This window comes from Nipponia nippon, unplaced genomic scaffold (assembly GCF_047370975.1).
Source record: "Nipponia nippon isolate SJK-2023a ecotype South Korea unplaced genomic scaffold, ASM4737097v1 scaffold_5, whole genome shotgun sequence".
NCBI classification, from domain to species: Eukaryota; Metazoa; Chordata; class Aves; order Pelecaniformes; family Threskiornithidae; genus Nipponia; species Nipponia nippon.
Genome location: NW_028262369.1, coordinates 29,895,267 through 29,919,393, shown reverse-complemented (window position 1 = coordinate 29,919,393; position 24,127 = coordinate 29,895,267). Strand labels below are relative to the sequence as shown.

General features: G+C 42.1%; 1 protein-coding gene across 2 annotated transcripts in view; it reads right to left on the bottom strand.

The window, feature by feature from the left end:
* The window catches only part of TRABD2B (TraB domain containing 2B), a 296,467-nt gene that overhangs the window by 29,734 nt on the left and 242,606 nt on the right, over positions 1-24,127 (bottom strand). For both annotated transcript variants that reach the window (XM_087733608.1, XM_087733609.1), the window contains one exon: positions 20,480-20,570. In XM_087733608.1, coding sequence (XP_087589734.1) covers positions 20,480-20,570 — 91 coding nt within the window. The remainder of the gene's footprint in view (positions 1-20,479; positions 20,571-24,127) is intronic.

Here is a 24,127-nt window from a genome sequence, read left to right as displayed (position 1 = left end):
ATAGGATACCTGGACAATAGATCTCCCCGTTGCATGAAGCTTTACTGTTAGATTCAGCTGATCATTTCATGGACTATTTCATGCCTTTCCTTTGGTCTCAGTCTCAATGCACTCTGTTAGCACAGCTGCACTGTATGAAACCATGGGGATATAATACACTTTTTTTTTTCCACTCCTTCACGACTGCTGAGACAGCTTTTCAAGATATACAGTTATTTTTAAAGCCAAAGAAAAAGCAGGGCTGGTTTTCAGTTTGTGAGGCCACAGTGCCTCTTCTGAAGAAAGAGTGAGAAAGTACCACCCAAATATCTTGGTCCACACAAAGATCTCAGAGATTTTTCATGAATAACTTGATACAACTCCAGACTTAGAGGTTCCACCCATTTTTAAATCTACCATAGCCACACAGGGTGGTCTTTGAGAAACTAAAAGTATTTCAGGCCCTTAGGTGGGTTTTTCTCGTCTCTGACCTTAATTTCCTTCCCTGGGATGCACAGTTCTGCAAAACATGTTCTCTAAAAGAACAGAGTCCAAATAAGAAAACTTGGGAGTCCCAACAAATATCCTACGTGGCTTGGTCCTAAGGTACAGAAAACAGAGTGAAAACAGGAAAACATTTATTCTTACTAGTTCTTGAAACATTTAATCCACAAAGACCCCTGTGGTTTTGTTTCACTTCTGGGGAAATTTGCCATCCTTTTCCAATTCTTTTGAAGAATTAACAGAACAAAACAAAACATGCAAGTAGTTTAGGCTGAGCTGTATGCTCAATTAGGCTGTCTCAGCATTTCCCTCTCTGCCTTGTGGTCTCTAGTGTTGCTCTGTGCTGGCACTAACAATAGAAAATTGACTCATCATCGGGATTTGCTAGAGTTATTGAGTGGATCTGGTCAGAAAAATGACATTAACATCATGAAGTCCTGTAATAGCTTCTTTTCATAGTTCCCAGGTTTAAAATTGCCCAGGTCCCACTTTCATTCAAGCCCAGGCCACCCAGCAATCTGGCCATGCCTTTCTCCCTGCCCAGGCAAGCATCTTCCTGTCCCTCACATCAGGTATCCAATTTCTGCAGCTCAGAGGGCTGTGACCATCTCCGGGCTTGATAAACTCCTCTGTAGGGCAAATCAGAGCATCCACATTTCATTCCTGCTCTGAATGGCCCTTGTGAATAGCCCAACTTTCCCCACCAGTGGACGCTGTGTGGTATTAACGCTACACCTTGCACCACATCTCATCCCCACCAACAGGGATCTTCCCAACCACCGATTCATTGACAATTGTCTGAGGGAAGCATCAGGCAGGGCAGACCTCACTAATGCCTCTGCCGGAGTAATGCTAATAAAGTTTGGGGTGAGTCCCATCAAGCCTCCCCTGGGCTTCAGCAGGGCCACGAATTTGCCCTTGGTTTAGCTCATGAGAGAGAACATGCCTTTGCTGACCATACCCATCTTCCACGCAACTAGATCATCAATCTATTTTTTTCAGCAATCTTGTGGTAATGTTTCTGTTCCCTCAGATAAGTGCAGAATCTTCTAAAATGCAAGTTTGCCAATTTGTTATTTGCATCTTGTCTTTGTAGTGCGAGCAATGGAAAAGTTTTGCTCTGAAGAGTGCCATGTTTTGCACGCGCTTCCAAGTACAGCAACATCGCTGAGGTTTTCATGCTTCAATTTTCAGAACTGTCAGACAAGGAAAGATTTTGTTTCATCGAGAGAGAAGCTGTGGTGATAGCAAGGAATGTGTGATGTGGCAGCTTTATCCTTATGCCACTGTTCCTGGGATGCACCCGGATGACAGCCAGACACTAAGTTAAGAGCATTTTATTATGGACGGATTCTCATAAATTCCAATTTGGGAGTCTTTGTCAAGGCAGGAATTCGTCAGTCCCTCGCACGCATCCTTGCTCCCCTTGCCACAGGCCACAGAGACATCTGCTTCTTGCTTTTTTTTTCCTTACGCATCTCTCAGAGAGAGCAGTCATGCACATCCACAAGATGGGCACCACAATGTCCTGTCCCACAAGAAGTTTAACATTTTTTCTCTCTTCCACGCTAGATGAAACTCAGATTTTCAAAGCTCTTGGGAGAGCAGCAAACAAAAGGAGAACAGAAAACCAGGCAGAAATCCTAACTCACCGCAGCATAGCTTATAGGGCCTCTTTACTAGTGATGTGAAGTATGGATTTAGACCATGGTCTCTCACATAACCAGGTGACACCAGTGCATACCACCATGGAGTTAATCTCCTTCAAGATGGAAGCGTGTGTGTGTATATATATATATATATATATATATATATATAAAACACATAAAAACATTTTTTTACTGCAAAAGAGAGTAACTCCAAAGAAGAGATAGCAGAATTAGATTCTCCCCATACCTAACTTATCTGAGCTGCTTCAGGTAAGTGCCGTAAATTACTGAGGATGAATTAGGGCTCAAGAGACAGCAAAAGAGAATACCTGTGAAATTCCTGATTATTCACTCACCTGATTGGCTTAATTATAATGAAGTTATTTCATTTAGGATGCAGTTGCCTTAGGCCTGTACACTAAAGTTAAAGCATTTGTATTTCTTAACAGAATTTGGAAACAAAGTTGTTTTTTTCATTTTTGCACCAGAGTCAACTACATCTCATGAGCAGTTAAATTAGGTTAAGTAGTTAAATTAGATTAGAGTCCACCCCAAACTTGGATGGTATCTCTGGACTCAGAATCCATGTCAGACTATTTCTCTGGGAAGAATCACTGTTGTTCAAGAACTGTGGCCTTAGTTTGAAAGGGAATTTGGTCCTCAGTATACACATATATGTACGCAAACCCTCAAATCTGTGCATAAATTAACCGAAAAGCTTGTGAGGTCGAGACATTCCCATGCATGGTGATGTTTTCCTTCCCAGTTTGAGAAACTATAAAATAAGAGTGAGTAAAACTTCTGTTATCTATACCATTTCATTAAAAGTGGAGCTGATCTAGGGCATCGGAGAAGAAATGCAAGCTTTCTGCAACTTGAGCAGTTGAATTTGCTGAAAAAAGAGAGGACAGCTGAAACATTTGTAACGTGCCATTTCCACATTTTCATATGAATTATTTCAGAAAACTCAAAATGTTTCATTTCAGCACTTTCTGAACAAAGCTTTCAAGTTTTTTTTAGTCTTCTGTTTTCAAAGACTTAAATGCTACGAAGTGGCCTTTTTTGTTTAAAAATTGATCTCAATTAAAAAGAAAAAACCCAACTAATAAATAAAAGTGACAAAAAACCCCAACAAAACCCAACCCCTGCCTTCAAAAATGTCCTCAAAATGTTACACTTCAGATTGCTTGAACTTATTTCCCCTTCTTGACTTTTTGGTTCAATTTCTTGAACTGAATAATCCTTTGTTCATCCATCTTTAGTGTAAACCGTGTAAGCTGCACACCCCAGCCTCAGAAGATGGGCTGTGCCCACAGAGGAAGGATGGGTGGACTCTCCAGTCTTTCTTCCATCTCCCACATTAATAGCAAATAAGAACCTTCTCTGCTCATGGCACACAAAGCTTCACCTCAGACTCTATTCTCTAAATCTTCAATCTTACTATCACCATACCAATTTAGTGCTAAGCTATTTCCGCCTGGGTGGTTTTGTTTAAGCAAAATATTGATAATACAGCTGCCTTTGGTACCTCACTGTCTTATGGAAGTTGTACTTAAAGCTCCTTGGACAGAGTACCTATCCCACAGGTCAAGACGGGCTCTTTTCTGCTCAAGCATCCTGGTTTAACATGGGAGCATGTAGCTATGCAGCTGTCCTGGGACATCTGGTTCATTCTGGAAGTCTACTTCACAGAGGACAGAAAGGGCTTCACATTCAAATTACAACTCCTGTATGTCCACGTACCACTGAAAGACTTGCAACATAATGTTAACTGAAATGTTTCAGTGTCTTCTAATAAATTTTCAAGTGCTGCCTTTGCAATGAATTTTCAATATTTCTGCTTTTCCTCCCTGATTTTGGACAGAAACAAATGTTGGAGTTCAGCATTACTTCTGGATTGGAAATCCTGACCTGCCAAAATCTGCCAAGAATACACAGGCTTTCTGACGAATCTAAAGTGATGGTATTACACCACAAAAGAAGATTTTAGGGTTGCATTTTTTTGAACTGGAATATTTTCAAGCTTTATTCCACACATTTTTTTCTGTTAGTCCTTGAAAACCATTAGTTACAAGAGTAAATACATGGCTCTTTCCTTTTAATAACTTTTAAATAAACATATATGTTGCTTTAATAAAGAACAATGGTGGACTTATTACCGGGCAACGTAATCTCTGTTTCCTCTTTATAAACCCTCTGATCTTTCTATGTTTCTTTGAGGTGATGTCATATTAATTATACACAGCAGATTTTTCAGGTGCTGGAAATTAACTTCCACCATTCAACAGGTTCTGGAAAGCAAAAAATTCTTATCCAGTTTGGCCCAATCTGCAACACCAAGTTTCTTCAGGTCTAATTGTGACATTTCCAAACTTTTGGTCTGGGCTTAGGTTTTGGGCCAGTTCTGATTCTACAGTGCATTTACGGTGGTTTGGGCAGCATCTGAGAAACTGGACAATGGTGACCAAATGTCACCATCTCATCTCAGCAGTTATGATCTCAGATTCCAGTGACTGGAAAGCAAGCCAAGGGCTGAACAAATCCTTCTTTCTCCTCCAGCTGCCACAATCAAACTAGAAATACTCACCAAAACTCATCTCTCTCCTACTTTCATTTTAAGTGGATGGAGCTCCTGATGTCTATGGCTGTCTGTTCCTCTCTAGTCATTGTCAGCTTTTGGGACACTGAGCTGTATAGCCATGTGTAAATGCAGGTTTGCTAACTCAGTTACAAAACTATTCTCATCTCATGTATTGTTATTCCCAAACCATTCCTGACCTCAGTTTAAGCATAGAAAAGAAAGTGAGGATGCATTTGTTCCATCCCAGCAGTTGACATTCAGACAGGTTTCAAAAATAAGAAGCTGACTGACAAAAAAAACAACCCAAACTGGCTGCTCGATTTTTATTCCTCAGTAGAATTACAGCTAATACACAACTGTTATCTGTATCTTACTCGTTTGCAATCCAAATTAAATTCTGCTCCCAGATTGTCTCCTTTGGGAACTGGTTTCCCTTCTCTGCTGGATCCTCTGGAGAGAAGAAACATCTGCAGGAGTCCGTATTTTCCCTCATATCTTAAAAATAAACTATCTACAGGGACATCAACTAAGCAAGGTACCAAATGCCTGGCTTGAGGGACTAAAACATTTTCACTGACTTCAGACTTAAACTAAGGGCAGATTGTTCAATGTATGCCTGGCACTGTTTCCTGCACTTCCCTCTGATGCTCTTGAAGCTGGGCCCTGGCAGAGATGAGATACTGGGTGGATCACAAATCTGTACAAGCATGGCAACTTGTCTTCCTTAAGTACCTTGTTCAGTCGAGGCTCTTACAATTGCAAGATGACAGATAACGTAGGCACATAAGTAGCTGCTATCACTAGAAGGAGAGAGACACGGACCACTTAAACTGAACAGCAGGCAGAAGTGTGGAACCAAAGAGCCATAAGAATACCACGCTTGCAAGAGACCCCACATCTCTGTTACACTGAATCCGCTTTTCCTCTCTGTAGCTGACACTGTAAAACATCTGCTTAACCATTGATGGCTGCTGAGCTAAAAAAAGGAACACAAAGCCAGTCTGCCTTTCTCCAAAATACTGTTATAACCCATTGGCATTGTTTTTATCACAGAGCCTGAGTGTTTCCAAGAAAAGAACAAAACAGTTGTCAGAAACCCTATTCAGACAACACTTCAGCCTGTCTGTGGGTATTTTTACTGCGCGGTAACGGACAGAGCCCTTGAAACATGACGAAGGCAGGACAGTTCTTCCTCCAAACTCCACTCGCTTTAATGTCTAATGCTGTTCTATCAACTTCAATGTTAAAGGACTTCACATAATGTCTCTCCACATATTAGCCTGGTTTCACCTGGGTTCCCTCTCCATATTAACTCATGCTGAAGAAACTACTTATATCAAATACTTATTTCTGTCTGATAAATCCATCCTTCATTAAAATTCTCCATTAATGAAGCATGCATACTGCTGCTGAAACCTTAAGGAAGAAAAGAAGGTTTTATATTCTCTTTTTTGGTTGTTAATTGAAAACTACGAGATTAGACCTTGAACTACAGCTTGAATATCTGGGAGGCATCTGAAGCCACAAGAAAGATTGATTTTTAATGAACTCGGGCAAATCTCACTAACTAGTTACAAACAACAGGGCCCAGGTCTTCTCCCTTTAAAAGAGGAAAACTTACACTGACCCCAGAAAATATCTTTCCTTCATTGCGATGTCTATTATTATTAGTAATACATTTAAGAATCCCAGAAATAAAGTATGCACACATTAAAGAGCTCCATCTCAGCAAGCTGACAAGTGAAGGGTATGAGATAATGACAGACAGATACAGCCAGAGCATCATGAGGATACAACGACACAGCACTCAACCATACAAAAGTGTGAGCCTTTGCAGCCTCCCTGCCTGCACTCTGCTGTAGACCTCATTGCAAAGGAGCTTTGGGGGCTCACCTGCTCCAAGGAGATACCAACACAGCTAAAAACACAGGAGGAGGAGGGTCTGCATGAGGGCAGTGCTTCCTTCCTCCTGCATCTAACTGGTTAGCACTGGCCACCAGGAGTTATGGAGGTCTACTTAGGTCCTCTACAAACAGCCTCTGCTGAGAGAAGGGGGAGGAGAGTGATGGGTCTTTGGAGCAATTCTGGTGCCAGTTATCTTCCAATGGAGGAAAGGGAGGAAATGTCCATGCATGGCTACTAGGGGCTTTCTGCTGGCCCAGCAGAAGAATTAGGCCAACTGGCTTCCTTTACCAGAGATATCAAGATCCTCAGGTGGCCTTTGTGTAATCTCTGCTGATTTAATTTGTCAAGGAAAAATAATAAATTAGACTGGGGATTGGGCAGTGGTCGGAACCTTCACTGGGGGTGCTTTGTGAACATGAATGACAAATGGCTCTTGTCACAAGCTTGAGCAGACCTAACTTCTACATAAACTGTTTATACACACACACACACAAACGTACACAAAACCAGCGATTAAGCCTAGCTCTCCTCCCATGAATAGAACCCCACACAGCAGTAAGTGAAACACCAGGAAAATGAAAACCACTTGTTCTGCTGCTCCCCAGAGCACAGTAAAGTCAGTTAGGAAGCCTCCTCCCTCCATTGTACATGCATGTGTGTTTTCTTAGTCTGTGTGTGTTTGTTTGTTTGTTTGCCTGGAAATGCTTTATCTAAGTGCCAGTTGTTTGAGAGGGTATCACAGCCTAGTACTTGTAGCACTACCTAGCTACTGAAAAGCATGTAATATCACAAGTCTAACAGACGTCAGAGACTCATCAAAACTATGCCTGGCATCTGGCACAGGTTCTAGCAGTCACATTAGCTTCTTATCACAATGCAAAGCTGGAACACTTTGAGAGTGACCAAACTAGGACTTCTGAGGTGGTGCTGTAATCCAGCTCCAACTACAGAAAAGCCAATACTCCTTTGCTAGCAGAGGGCTTTTTATCTCAAAATCACACTTCTATTCTCAGAATAATTTGGTAATTTAAATTTTTTTTTTTAGTGTACATTATTAAAGTGAACTGTCTTTATCCACTGAGAACATGCCCTCCTGCCAACCTCATGGGATCAGGTTGTCTCTGCAACATGGCCCTGCACTGGAATACACACTTCATTTTCAAAGGGTCTGGAGGAGCAAGGGTTCAACTTCTATGCTTGCAACCTTCATTCAGCTTTTGCCACTGCTTCTTAATCCACACTGAATGTCATTCCTTACTAGTTCTGTAAGGACTTCATCTTTTAATAAGTGAGGACTCCTCTTTGTCTCAGACCACTTTCCACTGTAAGTGCTGGATTCACAGCACAGGTCAGGGATGCTGCCTTAGCCAAAAGGGCCCTTAGGGAATCCCATTTGCTGTAATGCTGTCTGCACAGTAGAGCTGAATTTATGTTGCTGTCAGACACAGAAAGCCCTTGACTTCTTTTTCCTGCTGTTGCAGTCTACTCTGGCAGCTAAGATCAATCCTGGATAGGTGATGCCTCCATACACAAGCGTGAGATTGACAGGCATGTACCAGGCAACACTAAGCCCAGAAACAGAAAGCCCATACAAATCTTTGACTTTCACTGGAAGCAGCTCCACGCAGGAAACATCCATACAAGAAAGTGCTGAGAGGAGTGGGTGAGTCTCAGGCACTGGGAAGGAGACTCAGATGACCTCTGTGTCAAGCTCTGTGGTGACTGAGATGTGTCTCATATTTATTCAGAGCAGCACAGAGCTGCCAGTGCTTTCACAGCTCTCCTGGCCTAAGCACTGCCCATCAAATCCCAATATGGGAGGGATCACCCAGTGGTTTAGGGGTTAGTAGCTTAACTAACGCTAAACTAGCTGTGCTGTTATAGTTTCCCTCAGGGAGTTAAAAAACTCTATGTACCAGTTTTCCATCCACCCACAGAGGTAACTCCCCACCTCACATGAAGATAGAGAGAAGAAACACAGCAAAGATTCAGAGACGCTGTGCTGGTGGGGCCACGTGAGCATTGTGGACAGATAAGCGCGGGCCAGACTGCAAAACTGCCACTTCATGCTGTTGAAATGCTGCCCACATAAGATGTTTTAATTAAAACCGCAGAATGATTTATCTGACTCATCTCTCTGCAATGAGACTAAGCGCTTGGGGCTGCCCCACTGGGCCCGCTGAGATGGAGACGTTAATTCTGAACAGAAGCACAGGCTACTCAAGCAATGCTCTTTTCCTAAGCAAATGATGACACCCTCTATCTCCTCCCTTCTCTAGTAAGACTCAATCTGACAGCCAGTTGTAACTGAATTATCCCAAGTAGTACAGAGATGAAAAAAAGAATGTATGTCCTTATTTATACGAAAATAACCAGGAAGGAGTCAGGGTTTATGAGGAAAGGCTCAGGTATGAGCTCAGCCCTTTCCTAGATACCAGATTCCAACGATTAGAAGACCCATAGGGCCTCTAGACCTCATCAGGTCTGTTGTTCACAGACTGACCAGGGGTTTCTTGGAAAGGCAGGGAAAGTAAAGAAGGAGGGAATTGGGACAGTGCACCCCAATAGTGAAAGAAGAAGAAAATAAAATCAAGTCTCCTGCTCCATCATCTCATTTAAAACACTTCTGGTTGCCTGTGCATTTCATTTGCTGCCTTTCACTGATTTGAGTGGCAATTGCTGACGATTCAGCAATAATTGCTATCAGTATGAATACTTGAGTACATAGAAATGGCCCTAAATTCATGGCTGCATTTGTAAAACAAACAAACAAAACCCCAGTTAACTCTGCTTTCTTTCAAGTCGATGTCCTTTCTCCTTGAGGGGGATGTTTCTAAAATTGCCTCAGAGATTTAAAACCTCAATGCCTGCTAAATGTCAATGGAAGTTGCACTTCCCAGTTTCATTGGTGACCCAAAACCTAATCTACATGTAAGTTCCACACACGTGCAAAATTCTCATTTAACATTAGCAAGAAATCGCATGCCTCTAGGGGAAGAAAAATGATTCCTTTGTCACAAATGCAAAGCAAGGTTTGCTTTGACAAAATGGTGGCAAAAAGCCAATCTGTGCATCTATTGCATCCATTGACTGTATGTCAATGAGTGGAATGACCCGCTGCTCCTGGGAAGAGGTCTGCAGCTTGGGTGGCACTACGGAAGAAGGAAAGAGGCACCCAACAAAACCATGTGTGTGCCCAAACTGGAGTCAGAGGTGAGGGCACAACAAGGTCCTTCAGATCTGCATTTGCCAGGATGGGAGAAGCAGAGGAAGAGCCACCCACTGACCTGGACCAAACCACCACCAGTGGTGTTAGACAGCCTTGATTCTTAGCACTGCTGATTTCAGAAACTGGCTTTTTCTTTCCAGAGTTCATGCAGGGACTTCTGGATCTTCCTTGTGCTGAAATATGATGCCTTGACTCTGTGGGTGTTACGAATAATTCCTTAAAATGACTTAAAATGCCACAAATGCAGGCAATGTTACAACCTAAACCCACTACAGCAGCAGAGGTTTACTGCTCTCCTTGTAGAGAACCACATGTGTTTATTTCAGCTAGCAACGTTTTCTTTCCCCTTCAGAAATCAGGAGACAATACCGCAAAAGTATTTGAGATCCATGTGAAACTTGTTTAGCCACTGTGGATTGGGATTTACATTCCAGGGGTATAATGAACCCAGAGACGCAAAGATGTGGGTATACAACATCATTAAAGATTTGAAGGTTATCCCAGTCTCACTCAATAACTTAGCCTTTTCTTAATGATACTGGCACGTATATGAACTATAGCCTTTAGCAAAGCTCAATGCCAACAGAAACCAGCAACTTTGCAGAGGCTGAGCAGCAGTGTAGTCCTCTGTGTTACAGCTCTGGACAAGCTGTATCGTTTTTCTTCAATGGAGGGGGAAGTGTTTATCTGGGAAGCAGTTTCACATCAAGGACAATAGGGAACTGTTTAGCTTTCCACAAATAGGCTGGTATGCAACTTCCGAGTGCTCTCCAAGGAAAACTTTGTAACACTGGCCATGTCTTTCCAGCAGGGATTTCATGTAAAGTAGTTAATGCCCCACATCCTTCATCCTGATTTATTCCTGCTTCATCCTTGTTTCAAAATGCTGTGCTCACTTCAAACACAACATGGGGCTCATCTCTCTGAATATGCACTTTGATCGCTGGGGACTCCAGATCCGTATCAGCCGTTCAAACATAAACAGGGATGTGCTGTCTCGACAGAGGTATTCCTGTGACTGCCTTTATTTTTGCAAGAGTAATTTGGAAATGCGAAGCTGGGGTCAGAGGACAGGAGATTCAAATCTAGTGGCCAGACAGGGCACTGGATACCAAAGTGCTTGGAGCCTGTCTACAACTTTGCTGCTAAGTTGCTGCAAGTTAGCAGGAAAATCTTAGTATCCTTGACTTGACATGTGTCCTGGGAGTCAGTGGAGAAAGGCTTCAGCGTGCTCTTACCCACAAATAGGAGCACCAAATTAGGTCTCTTTTCCTCTGCAAGCTGCCACCAGCAGAGAGTGGCACTGCAGAGCTGTGAGCTGGTCTGACGTCCCATACATACATAGAAAGGGGAAATACCCCAAATTTAGTTCTATCAACTCTGGTTCCCCATGGGATCAACTGTTTTCTCGCTGAAGTCAACAGGAGTTATGACCATGCTGGGAGTAAATTTAGGCTAATTCTTGGTGCCGATGAAAAATTCTGTTCTATGGTGGGGCTACAGATGAGGCAGACAGATGGGCATAGCCAGGTCCACAGCGGCCATGATAGGGTAAATCCTCCAGGTGCTTCTCCTGACCAACTGGAGTCTCAGAGGTCTGCGACAGGGGCAAAGGATCCAATTTTCACAAGCAGAACAACTGCCATCCGTGCGGCCACCCACCCGAACAAGAGGTCAAGGTGGAGGCCCAAACAGATAACGCCGTTTCTGTCAGACATTCCTTGTGCCCCAATCTTTCTCTCTAAATTTACATGTATTAATTCTGAAACTGGATTACTGTAATAGTGTATTTTTAGCAATCATGAGTGCAGGAAATTGTCTTCATTCAGGATGTTCTTCCATCATATCAACTGACAGCGACTGCGTCTATATCCATATACAGCATCTGACCTGGTTTTCCTCCCTCCTGTTTCTATTCACAGGTCCATTTTTCATCCTCCCTGGAATGTGGAGCATTTGGGAGTGTAGATGGAAAGCCAAAGTCTTTCAACACCCACTAATAGAAATTTGTTTTATTAATTAACTTTGTGGGAAGGGAAGAAAAAAAAAAAAAAAAAAAGAGAGCTGTTCCTCTGCGCTAAAATCATGAATCACTGTGCAAGAGAAGACATGTCCTCTGAGACACCAGAGGCCGCTTCAGACAGAGTGAGTGACTGAGTTGCTTTCTTGGGAAGTCCTGAGCCATCAAACACAGCAGTTTAATCCCCAGGAAATGGGAAACATATTGGCATGACGTTCACTTGCATGGAGCATGAGCTCCAGAGAAGGGTGAACCTCCAAAGGTTCTGGAGATCAGTTTAGCTTGTGGAAGGATTTTAAAACCTTAAAGCTTCTCTGACGTATATCTGATCTGGAGCTGGGTACAGTATTCCCAACACATGATTTACTGGATGAATTAAACTCTTTACATACTTTACAGATTACATATGAATTTACTTTGACTTCTCATAAAAATGATTCAATGATTATGACATGAAAATGTATTCTGGCTTCTAAGTTATTTACTGTGACAAGTGCTTCATACATTCACCATTCTTAATTTACTAGTCCTGTTGTAAGAACTTACTTTTTTTGGCATTCCTGCTCCTACTACTAGCACTTAACTAGGAGGAGCAGCTGATATACATGCTTCTCAGCCTGACCCTTCACCATGGTTCTCCTAAAGGGACACCACACAGTCATTTCAGACCCAAAGCTAGGTTGTGGCCAGCGTGAAGCCACCTGGCTTGGCTGAGATACCATAAGTTGTTAAAAGTGAGATTATTTTGCACTGAAGTGGACAAGAAATGGCACAAGATCACATCATATACGTATGTTAGAGTGACCTTCTACTTGTGGGTGCAATTCAGAAAGGTCTCAGTAAATTTCACAGCCTGCCACAACAAGATCCACCCACAAAGAGTCATTTGGGCATGCCACCAGTCACACAAGATTGTTTTGGAGGGCTTCTAACCCCATTTAAACTGTGAAGAATGTCCCTATGAACACCTGGTCACTCATGAAAGATGGTAAATGTATTTGTCAGTGTATTCCTATGTAGAAAACCGTATCCCCAACTGTTTTCTTTTAAGGCACTATTCTTGAAGGAATTTTAAGTGAAAGTGTCAATGAAAAAAGTCACTGACTCCCTTTCTTCCTGTTCCTTTTTTAGGAACTCGTGCATGTTAAAGAGCTCCCTGCAAGCAAAATTACTAGCAATTAAACTCACACTGAATCAAGCAGCTCTATTGATTGCAACACAATCCACAGACCTCTTGCTGAAGGAAAAGAAGTCAGCTCTGGAAGTGGAAAAGCTATCTATCCTAACGTGTGAGGTCTCTTTGCCTGACAACGTGATAGTGAAGGTAAGGGAAGTTGGTGCTGCAAAGACAGAGTGACAGCAAACAGACCACAAACTTCCTTAGATAAACGACATCTTTCAAACCACACAATACCACTTGATACCTTTGTGCCCCTTGAGCTGTTACAAAGCGCAGCTGCACTTCAGCCCAGATTGATATCACTTGGGACGGAGGCCATCAATCCACAGGACAAGTGCAGGCTGAATACACAAACACAAAACTCACACAATCTCACTGTTTCAATATAACGCTGGAGAGGGAATGGTGCAATTTTTCCAAAGGCTTAAACGAGTCTAGTGACACTGTCTGACTTGAACATGGGGCCCAAGTCCTTCAAATAAGAGGGGAATTCATCTCAGAAAATAATTAGTCATCTAAAACTAGCCAGCCACCTACTGCAAGCAAGGTGGGCCAGCTGTCTAAGACACCCATGAGCAGTCCTCTGGAAAAGCCAGTATTTTCACATTGACTATAGTAAGCATCTGCACAACTGTGTGAACGTACTCAGTTTTCCACCAATTTCCTCATGGCTTCTCACAAGCAAAGACAGGAGACAATCAGCAACACTCTCATATTAACGATGACCTCTAAAAGCTACTGGCACCAGTGGAAGCCTTGTTGTTGACTTCACTGCAGTTTGGATCAGCTTTATCTTTAGTAACTACAGACCAGAATTTTCATCTTATACTAATGACCTTAGGTGAAAAGATCTGCATTAGAGTTGGCTGGAAGCAGAAAGAGGATGAAAAATCAGCTTCTGTGGAAACAAGAACTCCAAAATTTGGCTAGGAAATAAAGTAAGAACTAGTTCTGAATTTTGAAGTCTCCAAGGCTCTGTAAGTTGACTATTAGATAGTTTACAGAGTATGAGATACAGATCTCCTAAAACTGATGGGCTGCAGAGCAGCAAAAATCCTAGAAACCTTAGCACTGGCTTCAGGACAGCTCAGCGAGCAAGCTGCCGTTGAACAAAAAGAAGCAAGCCCAGGTTCCCCAGTGGCCCTGTGTGCAAGTTCCCAAGGAACAGAATGATAGGGAATATGAAACAATTTTTTCAAAAGAAACCAGAAATTTTGCCAAGGATAAAATCTGATTATAGAGAAAAGTGAATGGCCCACTGGGACAACTAGTCAAGCACAAAATTCCTGAGAAGTTTTGTTCAGTATTCTTTCACCAACACCATGAATAATCTTGCTCTTTCCCAGATTTTTTTGGAGCAAGTTGCTGAATTCTACTCTTTCAGAAGGTATTTGGTGTTTAAAGGTGGCCTAAAGAACATGCAGATGCACTGGCCCTAAGTAATGTGTTGCTCTGGAAGTAACAGGATAATTAAGTTCCTATGGCTGGAGAACCAGTAAGTTGGCTTTGCTTCTCTACCACATCTTGGAGATTTTCTTCAATTTCTTTCTCCCTAAGTGTTACTTTGACTGGCTCAGACTTTGTGGCTGTAAGGTAATTATGGACACAAAGACAGTTAAATTGCAAAAGAGGATATTTTAAAGGCACGTGGGAATCCCTTGAAAATGTAATATGCATATTTTCATGACTAAATATTTTAAGCATTAAGTAGTCATATTCTCCAATGTTAGATGAGGCAATAAATTTGCCAATGCATGCAGATAGACCCCATGCAATCCCTGTACACCTCTTACTGCAAATTATTCTGTCAGAGAAACCCCCTAAATAATGGGTTTCCTTTTCTTCTGAGGGAAGGAAGCTAGTGAAGGGAGTATAATCTTCAGGCTCAGATCAAGTGAAAGATCCAAAGGTTTACAATAGGATTAAGAAGAACTGCAGCATCCCAACAGGGAGATTATTCCACTCACAGAAAGAAAAAAAAAAAAAAGCGTGCATTTTTCCCTGTCTCGGAAGAGCTGGGATCCAGAATGGGCTAACATCTCCCCAGCTCTTCTTTTTTTCTCAATTAACTCTGTTGTTTCCAACGAAACCATCACAGCTGTCATAATATTTTTTTTTAAATTTGTCTCTTTTCTAAATAAAATTTTACTTACTTCACTACAACTTTAACATTCTCCCAAACACATTCCGAACATTAACAAGCTAAGCACAGTGGAGTAACCCTGCCAGGCTGGCACCAGAAAGCCAAAGTTGCTTGGGCATCCCAAGGAACCTGGCAACTACTGGGAGTCTCCTGAAGGCTCTGATGGCATCCCTGAGTTTCTGGGATGTAATCTATGGAACTGGCACTATTACCAATTTGGGGCTGTGGGGAATGTTATGTCAAACATTTTCCCATCTCTGCATATCATCTCATGAAGGTTAGGGATCCTGATGGAGTTAAATGGCTGCATTGCTGTGTGGATTAGGTGTGCTTTCATCCTGTGGGGAAGAAGAAAGCATTCATAGTGAAGCAAAGACTTCCACCATGAGACAACGCTGAGTAGGAGAGCCAGGGTCACACCTGTAGGATGCTATAGGAAAAGGTGGAGCAAGGTCTTTGCTTCAGAAAGAAGGGAAGGAATAAGCTACAACAGCACAGACATGCTGCTTCGACTGGGCCGGGAAGTTCAAACATAAGGAGGAAGGGTAATTAATTTCTACAGCAGAGCTCTGAGAGTTTACAATAAACTTTCAGATGCGCAGAAATAAAAGCTTGTCCTGAATTCTTCCATTCTGAAAGAAGGTAGCATTGAGCATAATATCAGCAAGAGCAGTCTGATGGAAATGAGCACTGCTGCATGTTTTTCTGGCCGAGAGAACGGTGTGCAGTACGTCAGGGCTTGGCGCGTGGCAGAAGGTCAGAGCCAATTCTGAGAACCCAGTAACAATAGAGTCATCATGGACACAGGTGCTTCCGGGACTGATCTTGCAATTTGGCTGTTTCCAATTAAATGTGAAGCAGCTGTGGCCCTTTATCTGTTCAAGTCACTGGAATCCATCTGAGGGGAAACTTTCTCCCATCTCCTCCTCTCTCCCCACCCCAAGCATGCACCTCTGCTTTCTGAAGACAGAGAGGAGCAGGGACAGCCAGTTGGCTGAAGCTCCACAAAAAAAAAGTTGCCTTTCTTATCTCAGGGCAAAGCAATGAGATACTGATTCAGCCATTCATTTTCCAATGCCTTTACTTGAGGACAAGGAAGACAGCCAGCAAAATAAGAAGCAAATATGAATGCTGTTGAAGGTTGTCAGGCAAACAGATTTGGGACACTTTCCCTCAGGCAACAAAACAAACAAATGAAGCTAAGGTGAGGGTAAGTTCTCAAGTGTTTATGGCATTGTTCTGCATGCTGAGTACAACAGGGTTTCTTTTACAGAAGGGGATTGAGCTTTAAAGAACGTATTTTCAATAATCAGCTGGTGGGATTCTAGAAGAGGCTCAGGAAGGTCAGTGTTGGGCCACCAGGCAGATCAATGGGAGCTAGGGGATTTCAGAAATCCAGTTGGTGAGAGCTCCCAAATAGCTCCACACCAGCTAAATGTACTTTATATGAACTTTTCTTTGCCAGTTCATTGATTCTGGAGCCATCAAACCCCTCCATGTCTTGGCTATCTCTTCTAGCCTGCCAAGGTCTCACTTTACTTTTCCTCAGTACCTTAAGAAAGGGAGAACTTGGCTTAAATTTTTGCTTGTCACTAGACAACAGAAATGTGAGACTCTAGGTATCCATTTTGGTGGGCTTAAAGAGCAGTCATTTCACAACCCATGCTTAGCATTTTGGACAGAGGAGGCCAACAATCTTCTGCCTTTACCCAGCCTGTATGTAACTGAAAGTATAGATAGCTTTGGTCTTTGTCCTGTTTCACTCTTCCCAAGGCTCTTCCGATATACAGAAACAGTACTAGTTATTTTCTAAAAAAGTATTCTCTTGTCCTTTCTGCAACTGAAATGGATGGCAGAGCTTAAACGTCATACCAGACTACTCCACCTATTTATGGTACCACTGCTTCATTATTATTGAACAATAATGATCAGACTACCAATCATTTCTATAATAATAATAATAATCATGCTGTTCTAGGAACAGAGATATTAAAGAAAAATACTATTCGCTTTTTTGGCAGAGCAACATTGGTAGGTAAGTAGTGTTTTGCTAAAGTTACTTTAATCATTTCAAATAATGGGGCTTCTGACTTAACCTGAGAAAGACTGTCCTGCAAATTACTGTCAAGAAATAATTGATATTCAGCCAAAACCACCTTCAGTTTCAATACGATATACCTCTAACCATTCCTATGTGCCAGCTCAAATTGTTCCTCTTTGTTCTGTGCACAATCCGTCCACAACAATCCTTTTTTGAATTCCCTTGGCCAAAATATAAGCATGCAGCTGCTTCAGTTTTTTCCAACCCTTGCATTTTTTCCATGTGCAGTCCACCCCCACCAACCTCTACATTAGAGTCCAGCTGATCTTCCCTGAACACTATCCAATTTGTCAATTGTCGGTGCCAGAATACAATGCAGTGGACTTCACTCCCGTATACAACTTATTTGGAAGTAAAGCAGAAATGTCTCTTTTAGGTTTCAGCAGAGGAAAGAAATACTTCTTATTTCATGTATGGCTCCACAAGAATCAAGAGGAAAACACCTGCATCTCTATAATTCTTAAAACAATTTCTGCTTGCAAGCAGATCAAAATTTATTGAGCTTCTACTTGTTTATGTATACATGTGGTTAGTATAGCCACTATCCCAAAACAGTTTCTCTTCTGGGCCTAACTGTTTTCAAATGTTTTTATTTCATCTTTTAAGAAGGAAAGAGGAGAGCAAAAAAAAAAAGGGTGGACAAAAATGCAAGGTTCCTTAAGACTCTCAATTACAGCAACATAACCCCAACATCACAAGAATTAACTGGCCATGCTTTCTGAATACGCCATCAACTTTGTCATAACTGTGTTCGACTAGACTGTCTTTTGCAGCTCGCCCAGAAATCATAAAATACAAGCTATTCTAAAATAGAGAGACAAAATGGTTTGCAGTAGCATCCTCATTTCTAAGGGGGAGCCCCAAGCGCTTCTGATGGCTGCAGCCCCAGCTGTAGGACAATGAAAATACAGTCCCTGATGTGCAGGTCTGGGAGTCTCTTTTCTTCTAAAGGCAGCAAGCTGCTTCCTGTGAATATATTTAAATTCTCTTTATTTAAACTTTCTATAATCTTCTACTCTTTCTGCACCTTGAGTAATGCAATTTAGTGGCAACTCTGGATTTCTTTACCATGCCATTTATTTTTCTTTCTGTACTCTCATCTAAAACTGGCTGATCTGCCTTTATCATCAGACCACAGGAAAACATACAGAGCATCTAATCTTTATGGAGTACAACCATATGCTCACTCTTAACTCAATCCAGTACTCATGCACAACAGTATACCCTTTAATAAAGCTTTCTATGTTCAATGTTCAGAACAGACCCCACTGGAATTAGGATACTAGTCCAGACAAAGGGACCAACCTGCCCAACACTCTGGTCTGGAGCTGGGAACAGAAGCTACGAAGTGCAGGATAATTCAACTGAGGACATATGCCTCGTTCTAGGCAGCAGTCCAAGTCCACTTGCTTTCAAGTACGTTTCCCCCAGGGACTGACAATTTTAGGGAAGACGTCATGAACAAGAGACGCTGCGGCCAAGGTAGGGGAATGCACACACAGAGGTGCCCCATATTGCAAATAAGTCAACATTAAGCAGTGACTTTGCTTCAAGTTTCCTGCCCCATCACATTATTTCAAGTCTGTGATGACGTGTATAGACATATCCCAAGACCATAAAGAGCAGAGACTATTCTTGGACATCTCTCACACTACTGTATCTTTCTTTCTTCTCAAGGGCTTGCAAACAGCCAATAAATTAATGGTTTCACAATTTCCAGTTGAAATACTTTTCATGGGAAGATGATACTTTCAACTAAATGAAAATTGCTGAGAAAAGTGCCTGCTTCCCTGAGAGGAAAGTTTCTTTGTTAGAAACCTAGGAGCGATATACCTCAGCTGTTTTGATATAGTTTGCTTGGTTTTTCTGTTTTGCTGTATTTTTAGACAGAGGCATTTTTGTTGATTTTGGCCAAAATTTCCAGCTCCAGTCAGTTACAGTGTTTACTGCTCTTCCCTGTGCCATGTTGACTTTTCTCCCTCTGCCAAAGTGCTGCTTAAACCTCCTCTGAATATATTCTCTTCCTTGTGTTTGATAGCTTTTTCTTCCTCTTTTCCCCATTGTTATTTAAGACTGTGCTTTTATTGCTCAACATATTCCAAGAAGCATTTAGGATAAATGCTCTGTCAAAGACACTTATGTACAGTTGAGCCATATTATAGTCTATATGAAACATTGTAGATGTTTCACAATCAAGGTTAGATCAGCCAGATTTTCCAACTATATTAAACATAGCTTTTTCAGACATGGTCTGCTAGCCCTGCGATTAATCCTCCATATTGAAACTCACCTCATATTTGGACCATGTCATGTCTGCCCACCAGGGACAGGAGCATGCTGCTAACACTTTCTCCTAATGAGGATAACAATCCTATGACAAAGTAATCTTGGCCAATTTTTATCTGCAGAATGCAGGGGAAAGGCTAACTTTGCAAAGCTAGATGGTCTCTCACCATCCTTCCCAGTTTTATTGTCTATATTTTTAGACAGAGACCTCATCTGAATGGCCAGGAAAGAGAACAGTCTAGGGGAGGAAGGACGTCTGTTTCACCAACTGAGGACAATTTTGTGCCATATTTTATCTTATACTAATGAAGATTGCCAAGAGCCTGGTAATCAATCCTTCCTGCCTGCTTTACTTGATCAGCTAGAAGGAGAAGCTCAGGGAATACTGAATCACTTTTCACCTACCCACCACATCTTCCAAGGTGCATCTGCTACATTAAATCTGGCACTTCAGGCAAAACTGAAATTCCGACTGAAGGAGAGCAGCCTGACAGAGAGGCCTGAAAAATTAAGTTGGTAGCAGTGTACTGCCCTGCAGTGGAGAAGCAACTAAAATCCCATGGAGAGAAAAAGACCAAACAGCTATGGGGGAAAATGAGATGTACGTTTCTTGAAAACAGAAAGAAACTGTGGCACTTCTGATCTGGTATAGCAAAGCAGCTGTGATATGAATGACGTCCCCAAGTGAAAAAAAACAGCCACTGAAGCTCCATATGTTTCCAAACTCACACAATGGATGCTTTACAATGCACTTTTTGTCTGGAACTGGGGTGGGAAAGGGAGGTTCCTCACCCCCTCACCCACCTCCTATACTAATGCAATAATCTTGCTTAGTCACTGAAAAAGGTAGAGAAAAAAGAAAAGGAGAGAAAGTGATGAATAATCTGCGGGCAGCTGCTTACTTTCCAATTGGTTGTCCGGGAGGGGTGTGCTCCACTTCAAATCCTGCTTGTCTCAGTACATCAATCACAGTGTTGTTACCCAGGAAGTGACCTAAAATACAGGTAGAAAATAGCACTGTCAATCAAACTGCTCCTCTCACTCACTTGAGTTTCTCCTCTTGGAACAACAGGTTTGAGAGGCAAGGTTACCAGAAGCTAGACCAGCTCCAAAAGCAAGAAAGGCACGTTATGCAATTTGTTGTAATTCAGACTCAGCTATTCACCACGTAGCCCACTACAGCCTTTAGCAATGGCCAGAGGAAGAGACAGCCCAGTACAGTCCTTTTCCATCTTATTTACCCCTCCCGTCCCCTCACATGGCCAAGGGACTGCATGGATAAAAGAAAACCTAGATGAATTGCTAGTCTCGTCTTCCACTATGCACACTTTCAGTATGTGCACGGACTAAATAAACTTCTAACATAGGTATCAGAATGACCCTGCAGTGGCAAAAAGAATATTGCTAGGGCTTTGATTCATGAATTGGAACAACTTACAACCCCAGATGTCCACCCTGCCCATCACTGTTCATGGACATTTGCTTAGGAAGAAGCTCTGAAGCTGCTGTACTGCACACCTAAAACAGCAGTGATTCAGGAATTGCTTCATCAACTGCTCAGCCACCTGCACAGCAGGGTTGGGAGGAGCTGGGATGGTAACCTTACCTCTCCCAAAACATGGAAGATTTAGTCCTGTAAACCAGGGCTCTTTCCTAGAAGTTTAAAGGTCGCATTCTTATTCACAGAAGTAACAAAGAGCCCAATAAGCATTGCAGCATGTACAGGCCTTGAAAGAGTTTACTTAAGGGAGTTTGAACCAAATCCCACCGGAGTCAATGGGAGCCCTCAAAGGGCTTTGAGTACAGACTCAATAAGGCAGTGTAATCCCTCCAAAGCTTTCAACTTATTGCCAGAGTCCCACATTGTTTTCAGGATGGGTTAGATGTATAAAGTAAGGAGGCAAGAAGTCCACTAACAGGTTTATTAAAATCCATGTATCCCAGTAACCTGTCTCCAAATGTAGCCCTTGGTGAATGTTAAAGGTATATAAATATATACATGAATGACACTGAGAAAGGACAGAACAATCCTCCTCTATTATGTCCATTAGCTTCCAGGTCTGCACGGCTGGCTGACCCCCATTTACACCCAGGTCATTGCATCTCACTGACAGCTCTGAATAGACCAATTTGCCACAAATGTGCTCAAGCCTCTGCCTCCATGTACTTTTTGCCCCATGACATCTTGCAGCAGGGAGTTCCACCACGTGCTGTGTGTAAAAACATACTCCTCTGGTTTGCTGCTGCTTAGAGAGTGTGTGCTTGCCTTAAGCACAGTGTAACTGTTTGCAGGAGATGTTTGTAACTGCCCAGCTCCATAGCAGAGCCAAATGCTTTGCACAGAAAAAACAAGACAGGCAGGACATGCCTGAGTCTCTCCACGCATGCCACTGTGTAAGGAGGTGGTGTAACCGTCAGCAGAGTCACCCCTAGGACACTTCACCCATACTGCATAAAGTTGCTATGAATTTAAGAGTAATTCAGTCCCTAGTATTCACTAAGCCTGCATCTCTCTGCTCTCACTGCCAACAAGGGCGCTAATTCGCATCAGTTGTGGGAATGATGTAGTCGTATGGCTTTTAGTGCAACTTGCAAGCACTGGTAAGAGCTTTTAGCCAAAAGACATTTCTTTAAATGATTAAACGTACATTTGCAGAGCCCTAGCGTGTTCCAGGATTCCTCCACTTCCTTTTAAGAAAACTCAAAATTTGATTTTCCCCTGACTAACTTACTTATAACAGAAGCCAAAGGAGCAGAAAGCAGTCCCAAAAATGTGTTACACAGCCTCAGAGATTCAAGAAATGAGACATTTGTGAGTGATTAACTGGATTTGATCATATCCTGGTTTTTTATGCAGTGGCCAAGGCAAACAAAGGTCCCCATTCTGTCACTGGCAAAGTGACACTGAGGAACCAAAGTCAAAGGTGTCAAAGTCAGAGATGTTTCTGAGTCCATAGTACAATGCTCTACTTTCCCTGAACCGTAGTCTTAAATGCCAAGAGAGTTCTTAATGTAAACAATTGTCCCGAATCCAGCAAACCTTTGACATCATGACAGTACAAAAGAACCCAATTTTAAGTGCTTTAAACCCAGGAAAAAAAAGTAACTATGCAACAGCTCTGATTCCTCATCCATAAAATGGTAGGGCTGTCAACAATGCCAGCTCCTCAGCAAAGTTCGTGAGTCCCTTCGAGTGATGGATGAAGACCAAAAGGTGATACCTCCTGCACTTCCCATTCCTGCCCTCTGTGTGGAGACCATGATGAAAGCTGCTAGCTCGTTGGACTGGTGATCTGCTGTGCAAGATGGCAGAAAAACCTAAGTGTGGTGAGATGCGTGTTTCTGCAGGGTAAGTCACCGTGAGCTGTTCCGTCCTCTGCCACAAGCCTTTCTCTTGGGAGCTGTCCTCCAGTTCTCTGCGACTGTGTGTTGGATTTGGACTGCAATTATGGTGAACAGAGGAGGTTCCTGCCAAGGTAAAACCCACCCACGTGGGGAATGAATGTCCCCAGGACCTCTTCTGAGACCAGGGACTGAATTTCCGTATCACAAATCTTCTTACTCTCTGCTCCAAGCTCAAGGCTTATTCCTTTATTTTTGCTTTTCCTAACATGAAGGAATACCAGCTTCCATTAAAAAAACCCCACCAAACTCCAAATCCCTGAATAAATGAAAATCCTTATTACAAACTTCAATGTGAACATAGTTATTTCAATTTTAGGTCCACAATTCAACACATACTAAAATATTTTCAATGCCCTGGTTGAACCAAGAGAAAAGAAATGAAAACAAAAAAAATCAAAACCAAAAGCCAACTTCAGGCTGACCCCCAAATAATTCTCCATTCCACATACATCAACAGAGCCTTAAGCTTTAACAACCACTAGGAAATGGGATGAGCAGATCTTTGCAAAGCTTTACTTTTAGACTCTGCTTAAAATTTTCCTGTTTGCATTATCCCATGTACATCTGGATACATCACCACCTGTCTCACCATCAGATTGCCCTGTTAATACATCCTTTCCAGCTGATTAGAAGATTTTTATACAGACCAGCTCTGACTTCCATTTGTCTTAACTTCTCTGCTCAGTCAGAATTCACACATTGTGATTGATTTTGTATCGATCTGTTTATTTTACGTCACAGTAATGCTGTTGTGGCACTTGAGAGGTCCAGTGCAGGTGGGTAAAGTGAAACATGAAAACACCCTCGTGTCATTGCTGTACTTGCAGGGTTAAAGAATTCCTGGAAGAAATGTCTTGGCTTTCTCCTTCCCAGTTTTAAAATCCAGGAAAATTTCCTATATGAGAAATTTGTTACATAAAATGACTCTCCTTGGTCACATACAACTTGAGATAAGCATTCACTTGTTAGATATTGACAACAATATAATACCTTTAACAGCTTATGGTAAGTAACGAAAACCAATTTAACCCATATATTAAAGATAATTAACCTCAGCATCAATGAAAAATATCAAATCCCTGCCTCTGACTGCCCATATGTGCAAACAGAATATGTAATAATTGCCAGATTTTTTATAACATCAG